Below are 12,707 nucleotides of genomic sequence, written 5' to 3'. Positions count from 1 at the left end.
ATGTCTGTGCTTTCCAGCAATCGTTCAGCCTTATCGCAAGAAACCCACAGTGCTGAAGCAATTACTGGTAAGAGCTTTAGGGATCAAAAATGTTGCTTGTGAACCAGCAATAGAAGGATGAAAAATAATGTGTGTGGATCAGAACTGGAGATGTGGGTGGAACAAGAGGCAAGGGACTTGAGTTGCTTGTTATCTCCAAATTATTTTGTCTTTGCTTTCCCATCAGTGTGTAAGAAGAACTTGGTTTTACACAGCTTTCATATAAGCCAGGGATGACCATCTCCTTTTTGGGGTCAGAACACAAATATTTTCCAGTTTACCGAAGCTATTTGTTAATTCCTACAGACACAAAAGTCTCAGTGGTTAAAGCCCAGAAAACCCCTAGGCCCATCACTGCTGTAAAAACTGCGTCAGTTACTGGCAGGTCCCTGCTGATTGATTTGTTTATGGTTTTCCTTGGACCAGGGTCAAAGATGTCATCTCCACATACAGAATCAACATCTTCCAAACCTGGAATGGAAACCCAGCTTGCGCTGTCAGGTGAGGTCACAAAGCTCCGGCACCTTTTCATTGTTAGGTCAAAGGAGAGGCCTGGATTCAGACTCTTGTGCCCATGATCGGATGAAACAGGTAAATCAGCTCCAGACTCGCAAAAATCCCTGGTTGAAATCCTGAGTTGATCAGCAGATATGGTAAAGTGCCATAAACCATACAGAGGTCTCAGTTATGTCACTGGCTTCTTATAAGCCCTATCCAGTTCCCCATTCTTGGTTCAGCGTCATAAAACATCTCCAGCTGTGAGCACAGCTGCCCACCCTTCAGGCATGATGCAGCAGAGTGCGTTTGCGCTGGGTCCTGGTATTCTTCCTTGTGTCTTCCACATCCATTTTTTTCAGTAAGCCCAGAAGAGGATGAAGAAAACCCAGTGAAAAATCCATTTACAATTCCTCCAGATGTTGATATCTTCTCAATAAGGGACAAGGAAAGAAAAAAGGCTAAGGCGGTACGTATACATGCTTTAGGCCAATGTACATACAAGCAGTTCACTAGGGCAGGAAACCAACCAACATGACACCAAAATTCAGTGCATACAAACAATAGCTGCCAAATTCAGCTGAGATTCCCCCAGATCAGCTTCAAGTCCACTGAAGTCCATGATGAAAGATGAACTTTACCAAGAGCAGCTCTGAGCACAGGCTTGCTGGTTGCTAGCGTAAAATCTGGATATTGCCACTTTGTTTTCTTACTTCAAGGTAGATTTACCATTCACTCCTGTTCCTGGAGAAGATATCTGCCAAGGCAGTTAGCATGGAGTTCTACATAAAATTTTAGTGCAAGATCTCTTGCTTTCCACTTCAACAGGCTTGGCTTTATGTTTGGGAAGCTGTATTCCAATGTTTGATGTGGCCTCCTTCTGAACTGCCAATAAATGAATGCCTAGGAAGAAGGATGACATGGGTTTCATGCTTTAGGTTTCTCTCCATAAGAGGGAATTGCAACCCACCAGACCAGAGAGCGGGGTCTCAGGAATGTCTCTTTCTTCCTTATTTCTGCAGAGGACTTTCCTTAGGGCATGCAATCCAAAGCGGGGTGGGAAGTCATGGAGAGGTTGTCACTCCTCTGAGAGGTCAGATTGTTGCATGTGGTTGCAGAAGTCAGGCAGTAGTGTGGAAGCAAGAGGTCTTTCTTTCTAAATCACAAAGGGAGGTCTCCAAACAAGCTTAAGCAAGCCTCCTCACCTCACATTCATGACTGATAATCTGGTTTTAGCTTGGGTTGAAGGTCACTATGTAAGTACGGGGAACGGCTTAAGAAAAAGTTCACTAAGGATGTCTGCTGAGTGATGTCCTCAGCCTAACCCATGCCCAAACTGTGCAAAAAGCAATGAATTATGCGTCAGCCCGTGTGAAAGCACTGAGCATGAAGAACCTTTTACCCTCCAGAAAGGTCTGGCGTGGGTTTGAATAGATCCTCTCAATCTGAACTTGAGGGTTTACATGCCTTTGTGAAAGTGGACCAAGTTGGTATTGAGTGTGAGCTATCCTGTTGTTCCCTTTTACTAGGGGACTTGAAGGATGAATCTCTGAAAATTTCCATTCTCTCCCAGGAATAATCCAGGAAGGAAAAATGAGGACACTGAGTAGGTACAAACAGACACAGCTGGTGGCTAGATGCGGAATACAAATCAACAAACTTATAAGAACAAATGCTAAGAAAAGAAGTGTTTCAGTTGCCTCAGGAAAGAGTAACACTGGGATTAGTCAGATAAACCAGGCAAACATGCATCAGCAGTGTATCAGTAGCCTGCAAATTTCTAAACTGTGAATAATCATTCAACCACAGCAAACAAAGCACATAATCAAACTGTCCACATAACTGACTTCTCATAGGAACGTGAAAGGATGAAGACCATGAAAATCCATGAGAAAATTACTTACTCCACTAAATTAAAAGCAAGGCAAAAGGGGTTCAGGGAAGCTCTGCAAAAGGAGGAAGAAGAGGAGGGCAGAAAACAGGCAACAAATGAAGAGAGACTGAAAACTCTTCAGGAGAGTCTTTCATGGAAGATATCCATTAAAGAAGGTAGGGAACAGTTTTTGTAGTGGTGCAGCTCAGCTGGGTAAAAGCCTACAGTAAAAATCAAAGAGGGGATGGGAGTAGCAGTTAGCTCTAGATGACTTTGGTGAGCTCTTGCAGACGCAACAGTTACATGCTGCATCTTGCCAACCTCTGTGCAGCTGGGGCATCTCCATCTCATGCATTACATGTGGAGCATGTATCACCCCCACCACAGTAGCCTGGATTCCACCAGCCTCTGCAGTAGCTGTGAGCTCTGGGAATCAGCTTGGAGTCAGCTGAGAGTTTGCAGGACCTTGTGACATGCAGACATTTCTACTAAGCTGACCTCAAATTGGATTTTAGTGGCTGTGGGCCCAAATCTTCTGCCTCTGACATGAGGGGTAGCTTTGCCATTAATGTCTAGAGGACATTGACCTTTGTAAGGACCATATTCTCCACTCCATTCTACCTGGTTTTACTCCACAAAAGCCCATACGAAACTGATCCTAAACAAGGTCAAAACTACAATAAAATAATCAGTATTGCTGGCTCCAGTGGCATCACATCCATGCTCACGGCAGCCTCCATATTCACTGTGTTTTGCCTTGGCCATGTTTCCCCCTCTAGTCTGACCAACTTTATCTCCTCATTTCAGATTACCCATTAGAAAAGCAGGCCTTCCGTGACTACATAAATGACAGAAGAGAGATATTTTTACTTGAGGTACTTGGCTTTAGGAATGTTACTTTCTGTTCCTTTAATAATTCTTCCCTGTGTTACTTGTTTTTTTTCTCCCTGAGATCCATTGCCTGCAGGTCAAACCAAGGAGGCACACATCAGACCTCATGAACTGATTGTCCAAGTCCTGTGTTAAAGACACCCATAGTCTACAGCTCAGCAATTCCCAACCAAGAAAGAAAGGAACATACGCCATTCACACCATGCAGTAGCATCCATGCAACTATTTAATTTGTGAGATTATGACCTTTTGGCTCCTGCTGAATTCCTGCAGAATTAGAGCTGGGAGTGATTCTGAACTCAAAATAAGGGAGCCGTGATGGAATATCCCCATTATTCACCTCTGTTATTGTGCTGTAACACAACTGAATCAATTTTTATCAGCCAGGAGTTAATGCAGTGCTGGGACTTCTGGATTCTGTCTTTAATTTCACTGTTTATTTGCTATGTTACTTTTGAAATATCTCCTGGCCTCTATGTACCTAGTTTGCACTAAGACACTTACTCCTTACCCTCTACACCAACAACTATAAGGTAATAAGATTATTACCTTATAGCAGTTATATATAACAAAACCAAAGCTAAGCCAATATACCTCCAAAATCAATGAACCGATGTGACTCTCTTGCCTTTTGGGTTCATTTCAGTATGCCATGGCAGTAAAGCGAGATGAGATTCAAAGGATGGAGACCATAGCAAAGAATGAGGAAAGCAAGCTGGAAAAGGCTGAATACTACCTGGAGCAGGATTCTGCCATGTTTGATGAGTTCCTGAAGGAGAACCATAAAAACTCTGTTCAAGCTCTGAAGATGTAATGAAAGTTGAGGGAACTACCCATGTACTCTTCTGTGCTGGAAACAGGAGGTCTTTTGCTTGACCTTCCTGCAGCGTTTTGGCTAGCAAATGCTCTATGTCTGAGTTTGCCCAGAGTTACAGTCCTGGTGGCACTTTCTCCCCACACACTCAATGAAAGAGAGGAAGAACAATAGCTGGGGAATCCCCTCACTGCAAAAGCCCTTGATTTGGCTGCAGCAAGGAACCTGCTGTTGGCCCCACCACTTTGATTCTTCTCACAACACCCTTATGAGAGGGAGATGCTTCTGTCCAATGCCTCACAGCAGGAACAGTCCCCTAAGTGAAGCAGTTGAGCACTTTGGCCCATTACAGGTACCACAAGGGCTGAGCAATTGATGCTCAGCAGCAGCCAAATTAGGGAGGTCTTAAACATGGAAGCATCACTGGGACCCCATACTCTCTTTGCCAAGACAAGCAGGGCCTTCAGGCTGGAGCCAGGCATCACCAGGGATACATCTATAAGAGATTTCTAGTGGTGTCCCCCCACACCTTTTTCTCTGCTTTATATGCAACTCAGTTCACTACTCACTCACTGCTAATTTGTTTCATGGCTTATGTTTATGCATTCTTCCCTAGTGCTGAAAAAGAAACTGCAGCAAAGACAAAGAAAATAAGGGAGATCCAGACAATCACTTCCCAAATAGAGAACCTCCAAAGGTAATGGTTGCACACTACTCCTGCCTAGCCTTTACAGCCCCTACAGTGCTATACCCTCACAGCCCTCAGGGAAAAAGGGAATTGGGGAAAAAGATTTCTAAAATTGTTCAATTTTGAGAGTCAAAATGTTTCAGCTTTTGTTTTCCAGGTTCTGGCTTTGCTTCTAAAACAACTCAACTAGTTTTTTAATTATATTTTTTAAAGTATAAATAATCCAAAACCAAAATTAAATGCCTAGTCTCGATTAAAAACCAAACAAAACTAAGTAATGCATTTTAATTGTGATCTGGGGAAAGATGAAAAAAAATCCCATTATGAGTTGAGCTGGCAAGATTTCTCATTCATTTTCAAGTAAAGATTGCCAAATTAGCAAGCCCAGTGCCACAGTAAGGGTCTGGCCACAGAGATGTGACCAGACAGCTTCCACATGAGGAACCACAGAGGGCACGCAGGGCAGGCTCCCATTTGTCTTTGCATGTCCACAAAGACATGCGCTCTCTTTTTCCCTTCTCTGGGTGAAGCCAAATATCAAGCATTAGAAAGAACCTATTCAAACAGGGGCTTTCCTCCCTGCTAACAAACTTTGTCCACTTCTTTCAACCCAGTGATATATCCAGATTCAAGAATACTCTGCAAGAGTACAAGATGTATAGGGACTTCCTCTATCAACTATCTCCAAAAGAGTGGCAGGAGGAACACGGAAAAAAGCACACAAAGGAAAAGGATATGAAAACAGCATCCAAAGCTAAGGAAGAAGGTGCCTCACCTCCCACCACAGAGCAGGGTGAGTGCCAGGGAAGAGCTGCCCACTCCTCTCTGGGACAACCCCACGCTCTAAGTGTCCATTTCTTCTTTTCTCCAGGCCACAGTCTGACGACCAGGACAAACACTGCCAGTCCCTATAGTACCAGTTATATACATGTGCCAGGTTCCCTGCTGTCTTCAAAAAGTTTGGATTTCAGGTCATTACATGAGATCAGGCCACAGCTCAAAAAATTCCTGAAGCCTCTATCAACAAGACAACTGTAAGTACAAGACAATGCAAACAACAGACTTAAGTACTGTAGAAAGCACTCAACTGACTAGGACTCAGTACAGAGGAAACCTTCGCTGTGAGCATACTGAGATCTGGGTCTTATTGGAACAAATCAAAATATCAGTAGAAAGCCATCAGTTGTGCAAGTCATTACCTATGTACCTACTCCAACAGAGCTCCATCCTCAAATCCTCTGCTGAGAGCCTTGCCCAAAGAATTTGGGCCTTGAGGTACCCGCAGGAGGAATCACATCTTGGGTATTTGTCCTGGAGCAAAGCTTCTCTGTGGCCTATTTGTGGCTGAGATACTCGTTCCCTCTGTTGGTCACAGCCTCCATGCAAATAGCTGCCTGTTGTTTTGCCATTAATGAAGGTCCAAGGTCACTGTAGACCCACATTGCATTGGCTGTCTACTTTCAGTAAGAGCTGTCAGACAGTATATGCTGGGATGCAGGCAGAGTGATACTGCTGTAATGTAGGCAGGGACGGCCTGAGAAGAAGAAGGGTGGGTGGGAGTATGAGACAAGTATGACTGCTCCAGCTTCTTGAGGCAAAGAAAGTAATTGCATGGAAAAGCAAAGTGTAAGTGGCTAGTGAGTCTCCTAAGACCAAAAAAACTGGCTATCAATAGTTTGAAGTAAGTCATTGCTTGCAGGGCCATTTCCTCTGCCTCCACTCAGAGCATTGCAGGTGCCAGGTTCTCCCAAGCAGGGCTGCCATGTGCCACCCATCATGAAGCCACTGCAATTACTGGGCTGCTACCACATGGCAGAAACAATGAGGACACAAGTGGGGCTGGCACTAAGATGATACAAATGCAGATTTTTCACCCCTCCATGGTACAGGGTGACATATGCAAGTGAAGGTGATGAGCAGATTCTGCTGCTGACATCAGTCAGGCACCTCTTGCTTTGCTCTTCCAGCTCTTGCACTGGCTCGTCCCTGGGGCAGAGCAGCGAAGAAAGAGGCTGCACTGCTGATTAATGGTAGGAGGCTGTGCAGGGGAAGAAGTACTTAACACCCTTCTCCCAGGGCAGGTAAAAACTGGAGACATCCATGGTGGCTACAGCATGTTGTTTAGGAGCAGTATCACATCCCACACAGAACACAAGGCTTTCTCTACACTTGCTGTGCTGCTGCCTGAGCCTTTTTAATAAGGCTCTGACATCTGCCTTCTCATTGCCCAAAAGCCAAAGCCTCCCATTGAGTTTAGATGCATTTGGCTCAACACCCTCTGTGTCATGACGCTCATGCATCATGTCCCAACCCTGCTGGCCAGCAGATCCCAGAGCAACTCAAAAGGCAGCTTGCTTGTGGACAGACATAGCTCACACACTGTATGTTTGTGTGACCCCTCACTCCTACTGACCCCCAAATAGCCCACAGCCACAGGGGACCAAATGTGTGAATGTGGAAAGGACTGCTCAGGGGCAAACAGCAACAGCAAACAACAACAGTGTTCATAATTCACTAACAAGGTGGGCTTTGAGCTATCATTTCTCTAAGGGCCTGATACACAAAATGCTTTTCCAGAAGTTCACTGGAGGATGCAGAAAGTGAAAGCTGTTCGGACGAAGATGAGGTCAGAAGTCTCGTGTTGAAATATTTACAATTTCTGTTTGTCCTGTGTCATTTATTGATGTTATTAATTTCTGTCACCTTCTAACCATTCATTATGGTATTGAGGAGTTACTGTAGCCACTAATTATAAATGTATGTTTATACATTCATAAACGTTCATGTTTTAGCAACACATATTATAAATACCTTTGTTTAACTTTCCTCCTCCACTTCCCAAAAACCTACCATCAAAGCTTGCTTGCCATCCCCCAACAAGATATGACATCATATAATGCTAGATTTTGAAATTAGTGAAGTTATTGTTTTAGATCTGAAATTGAAGTTTTCCCCCAGATGTTTGCACCACATTTTATTCCCCAAAATGCAACATGTTTTAGGGGTGAGCTGCTGAGGCAGCATAAAGCTACGCACATGGCAGGGAGGTGGACAGTCACGGACCTCTCTAGTTAGGAGAGCATTTGAACAGCAGGGCTGGTGCAGACTAACCTCCATGTAGTTCAACAGAAAAGAAGCTAGAGGAGGACTAAAACTCATCATGTGTGTTTTCCACTCCAGGAGCCTGAGTTGTATTTTACTGATCCCCAACAACTGCTGTCTATTTTCGCGGAGATGGAGGAAGAGAACTTGTCCTTCATCCAGAATTCCCAGGAGACTGAGGAATGTTTGGACAAAGTCCAACACACTTTCATCACCACACATGAAAGCATGTAAGTGTGAGCCTGCAAGCGGTGGGAAGCGGTCCCTGTGACCCAGCTTTCAAACATAAGTGACCCCCTCTCTCCCCCGCTAGCACCTTGCCATCAGGCTGCATGCTGCAGACCACACATAATGCTGTTCACGCAGCACACAACAGAGTCTCTTTCGCATACCTTAGAGCCCAGCTGCAGCCCATCCAACTCACCATCTTGTGGGTTCCTAGGAAAGTGTCCCATTTATGTCATTTAGGAGATGGGACTTGAGCTTGGGACTCAAGGCACAGGCTGGGGAACTGATGCATTTAGCATCCTGGAGTGGACGTAAGCCAGAAGTACTGTGTAACTCTCAGAAAGAAAGATCAAAGGACGAAACAAGGCATGTCCTGGAGTGATCCAGACCAGCACCTATTCCAACTCAATGCAAATCTAGAGGAAGCCAGCAGGGAACCTGAGTGTGATTGCAATATAGTATTTCAATGGCAGATAGACACACATATTCCCATTTAAAGTGTAGCTTATCCCCTTGTGAAAGTTTGTAAAGGTAATCTACTTCCCCCATTAACTCATTAAAAAATCTTGGATGTTTAGCTATGCTACTTCTCCCTCCCCCCACCAGCACAGGAACCACTAATCCAGAAAAACCACAAGCTCCCTCTGGTCTCAGAGCTGTGGGTGCAAGGTCCCCAGCAATGGCATGAAGTGTTACCTCCATCTGCCGGCAGCAGGAGGGACGGTCCCAGGCTGGAAAGCAGCAGAGGAGTCATGTGTTTCAGAGATGCCCTTTCAAAATACCTCCTTTCTCTTCTGGCCTAGGGAGAAGAAGTTAGCAGAGCTGAAACAGCAGATACTCACCCTCAAATCCTCCATCGCCAAGGAAGAAGAGAAAGTAGCAGATCTCAAGCTTAAAGTTCACCTCTTTTCTTCTGAAGAAAACAAAGCTGATGACCAGGTATATCCCGTGATCACGGCAAGGGGGGTTAGCATGCATATAAATGGTTCCTCTCACCAGCTGTACGCACCCTGGGGAAAAAAAAAAACAGATAGTGGGTTGCACTGGGGAGGGATCAACACTGTTTCTCAGCAATGGAGCTATAATAAGGGCAGTTTTGGGGGCACTGCTGAGGCAGCAAATGTGTCTGCTCCATGCAGCTGCTACGAGGTGGGAGGAGAGCTTGCAGAAGCAACTGCGCAGCTGCAACCTGTCCCCGGCCACAGCAAAGCTGGGAAGTTAAGACCAAGCGAAGAATGGCTCCATACAGCCATCTATCCCAGACACTGGTGCTAAGCAAACTGGGGAACAAGAAACTGAGTCTTGTTGAGGGAACTACAGTGTACTGATTTCCTTTGCTTTTGGAGGGGTGTTGTGGTTCCACTGGGCAGAACTCAGCTGTGCCTCTCACCGTATCTCCTCTCATTTCTAGGACAAAATGCTTAGAAGCCTGAACAAGAAGGTGCTGGAAGTCTATTGCCACTGCACTGGAGAAAATGAGACAAACCTGCAGACAGTGCAGATGCTAATGGTGATAGAAAAACAGCTCAGTGATTTACTGGACAACCTGGAGAGAATCCCACCAGCAAAGATAGAACAGGCTGAGAAAGCCAAAAAAAAGGAACAGAGGATAAGGTAAGACAAGACCCTCTTCTGGAAATGGGGCCTCTATTTTTAAATGTTGACAGCCAAAATGAAAGCCACTGAAAGAGCCAAATTTGTCAGATCAACTCAGGAAGCTGTAACAGCAATCTGAAAGCCATGTGACCATTCCATCCCATTTTACTTTGGTAAGGGTTTCGCGTTCATAGTACTTGCATCTCCTGCTCAGCGAGCAGCAGCCAACAGTTACCTTAGAAAAGACCTGGAAGCTACATTAGAAAAGGGCAAAATCTGGAAGAAGGAAAAAACTAACCAAACAAAAAAAAACCCAAAACCAGATTCAATTATGAGAATAATCATTTTAAGAGGACAATCTGCAGTAACAATATTTAAACTGATTAAATAGAAAAGTACGCCTCTGTAGTTACTGAACACTCAAAGTCTGACACGCCCTGATATTTTGTCAGGCTTCAATAGATACATAAGGGCATTTGCCAGCAATGCCAGCCTTTAAATGTTTCTTCTACAAAACTCTTAAGTTTCACTTGTATTATTAAATTAAAGAGTAGCTAATTAACACACAGTTACACACATGAAATTTCCCTTCACAAATAGCAAAGATGAAGCTGGACAGCTGATTGCATCTGGCCATCCTCAGGTGAATCAGATCCAGCAGAGGAAAAAAAAAATTGAAATGTGAGGATTTAAAGCCAGAACAGTGACATTTCCCTCTTAGTTAGTCTCTTTCTCTGCATCTTTCTTCACCTGTGTAGTAGAAAGGGTGTGATGCTTCTTCCTGACATCCTGTGAACGGTTTTGCACTCTTAACTTACAAAAGAAATGAGACACACATTTATTCTACTCTGGGAATGGACGAGAATAATTCAGGAAGGAATCTAACCCCCCCAAATTAAAAGCAGAACCAACCAAACACAAAAAACCTTCAAAGAGCATTTAAACTTTTCCCAAAGATCACAAGATGAAGAATTCACTTCCTCTCCACTGCAGTGTTCCGTAGCTTGAGCCCATTTCTGTTCCAGCACTTCATTTCTATGGGGAATTGGAGCCACTTAACAGTATTGGCCTCCACTGTCCCCATTTAGGCAAAGTGTAGCTCCATGGATGTAAAACCCTCCTACTCACAGCTGCACATTACAGACTTGGCTGTGCTCGTGAGGACTTAAGGCACAATAAGCATCTTTCACCCACAAAGCTGGTGAGCACGCTGGTGTCAACTGTAGGGCATAAGTCACCTGCTGAAGGTGGTACAGAGCACATCTGTGACAGAGAACAACTATCTGACATCTCTATTTGCAAAGCTTGACATGCCTTTTCCACCCCTCACTCCAGGAAGAGTAGGATCAACTGCAGCAAGTGTTTTCCTCTCACCACCTTCACAGCAACAAACTCCAGCATCGGCTATACCCAAACCTCTTTGCTCTGGTGGTCTTACACTGTTAGATGTTAAGATGTAATGTGAGATGTGATATTAGGTGTTGATGCTGTGTGTCAAAAGCATATTCGATGTAGCTGCACCACACATTTAACCCATCCTTTATTTGCTCCCTTCAAAAGACTCAGAGAGGAAAAGCTGAGACAGCAGAAGCAGCAGGAGGAAGAAAGATTGCAAAGGACCCTGGAAAAATCGCAGGCAACTATAAAAAAGCCAGTAAGTGCAGTAATACATAGGAACACCTCGTCTCAACAGCCCACTTCAGAGAAGCAGGGGGTACTTGCACATCAAGTGTTTAAGGGAAGAATGTTACATGGGGCCTCCATAGCTGAGTGGGGAAGGCACCCATACTCAAGTGTAGCCTGATGTACAGGACTGACATAACTTAAGCAACTGCTGGGAAGCCAGTTATACTGTGAGTTATTCCAGCTCAGTGTCCCTCCACCATCATCCTCCTGTCCTTCTGTCCTGGTCACATGGCCCCCTCCATTACTTGTAATTTTCCTCTGTAAGCTCATTTCAACTTGTTAACTTGGCAGTATTTAAAAAAGCATGAAAAGCAGCAAATGAGGAACTGGGCTGCAGCAAGACACTCCTGACAGCCGCAGCCAAGCCCTAGATCAGCTCAGCCGTACCATCAAACCATACCTTTTTTGGCATGTTCCACATTATGCCAAACTGAGCTTTGGCCCTCAGGAGGCACAGTGAGGAGCGTCAGGCCACAGCTCCTGCTGCATGTCTCACAGGTCAACATGACAGTGAGGACACCCCAGCTCTCAGTCACACCCCAAGCTGGTGACAGCATGGGCGATTGAGAACAGGCGCCATGAGTCCCTGCCCCATTACTCAAGATAAAAGAAGAAGGTTCTGCAGGCTCCCTCAGACATTTCTTTGGACTTCCAGCTTCCCTTCCTCCTGAGATAGTACAAATAAAACTTTAGTCAGGAACCAGTTGCAGGTGCAATAGTATGTAGTAGAAGCTGAAGCACAAGCACACACATGGCCTCCAGGTGCTTCACACTCATTTTCTAATAGAAAAAACACATTTAATAGACACACTGAAACCTGCCTAGAAACCAGACAACAAGGGGCCATGACCCCTCACAAGAGGAGAGCCTGGCAGCGTGAAGCAGCTCTGACTGTGTGGTTCAGACACACCACTGCAACACGGCACTGATGCACGCCCCTCTTCTTCCTCTGCAGAGTGGCAGCAGGCTGGTGTTCCGTTCCAACCCACCTGCCAGGAAGGAGAAGAGAAAGCAGAGCCAAGAACAAAGGGATAAGGAGAAAGAAGAACAACTCTATTATTTCACTTGACAGCACAGCCTTAACCACAGTATGTAGGGCTGATACTGCTCCAGAAAGTTTTTCATAGATCTACATTCTGTTAAGATTAACAGAACTCTTTTTCCCTAAGAGGCCAGGGAAAGTTGCTGTGTCAGGCAGGCCCTTTTTCCCCCTTATTGGTCTTTTGCCTAAGAAAATACATTAAAATGCTCTCATTCTCTTCTCAGGCTCCTGCTGGTGACAATGCTTTTCTCAT

General features: G+C 44.9%; 3 protein-coding genes across 3 annotated transcripts in view; 2 read left to right on the top strand and 1 right to left on the bottom strand.

Moving 5' to 3' along the window:
* Positions 1-9,204, bottom strand: part of KLF15 (KLF transcription factor 15) — a 46,766-nt gene extending 37,562 nt beyond the window's left edge. Inside the window, exons 1-2 of the mRNA XM_075095990.1 lie at positions 9,034-9,204; positions 8,827-8,929 (exon numbers count right to left, since the gene is read on the bottom strand). Coding sequence (XP_074952091.1) covers positions 8,827-8,929; positions 9,034-9,108 — 178 coding nt within the window. The 5' untranslated portion in view covers positions 9,109-9,204. The remainder of the gene's footprint in view (positions 1-8,826; positions 8,930-9,033) is intronic.
* TMEM43 (transmembrane protein 43) overlaps positions 1-12,707 on the top strand; it is a 494,721-nt gene that overhangs the window by 329,836 nt on the left and 152,178 nt on the right. The gene's annotated exons all lie outside the window — the stretch shown is intronic.
* On the top strand, positions 471-12,575 carry CFAP100 (cilia and flagella associated protein 100). Its single transcript, XM_075095999.1, has 14 exons — positions 471-540; positions 897-1,003; positions 2,391-2,583; positions 3,215-3,282; positions 3,945-4,108; positions 4,729-4,809; positions 5,415-5,593; positions 5,672-5,834; positions 7,378-7,426; positions 7,981-8,132; positions 8,934-9,069; positions 9,542-9,744; positions 11,287-11,380; positions 12,368-12,575. The coding sequence occupies exons 1-14, from the start codon at positions 474-476 to the stop codon at positions 12,479-12,481; spliced, it is 1,770 nt and encodes a 589-aa protein (XP_074952100.1). The 5' UTR covers positions 471-473; the 3' UTR covers positions 12,482-12,575.

Source organism: Phalacrocorax aristotelis, chromosome 6 (assembly GCF_949628215.1).
Source record: "Phalacrocorax aristotelis chromosome 6, bGulAri2.1, whole genome shotgun sequence".
In the NCBI taxonomy this organism is placed as follows: Eukaryota; Metazoa; Chordata; class Aves; order Suliformes; family Phalacrocoracidae; genus Phalacrocorax; species Phalacrocorax aristotelis.
The sequence above is the reverse complement of the archived record's forward strand: the minus strand, read 5'-3'. Positions and strand labels throughout refer to the sequence as shown.

Excerpts from the sequence above, each read along its gene's own strand:
- CFAP100 (XM_075095999.1), top strand. The coding sequence starts at position 474 with ATGTCATCTCCACATACAGAATCAACATCTTCCAAACCTGGAATGGAA. Across the intron at positions 1,004-2,390 it reads AAAGAAAAAAGGCTAAGGCG|GAACGTGAAAGGATGAAGAC; the intron begins GTACGTATACAT and ends GACTTCTCATAG. Across the intron at positions 5,594-5,671 it reads ACCTCCCACCACAGAGCAGG|GCCACAGTCTGACGACCAGG; the intron begins GTGAGTGCCAGG and ends TCTTTTCTCCAG.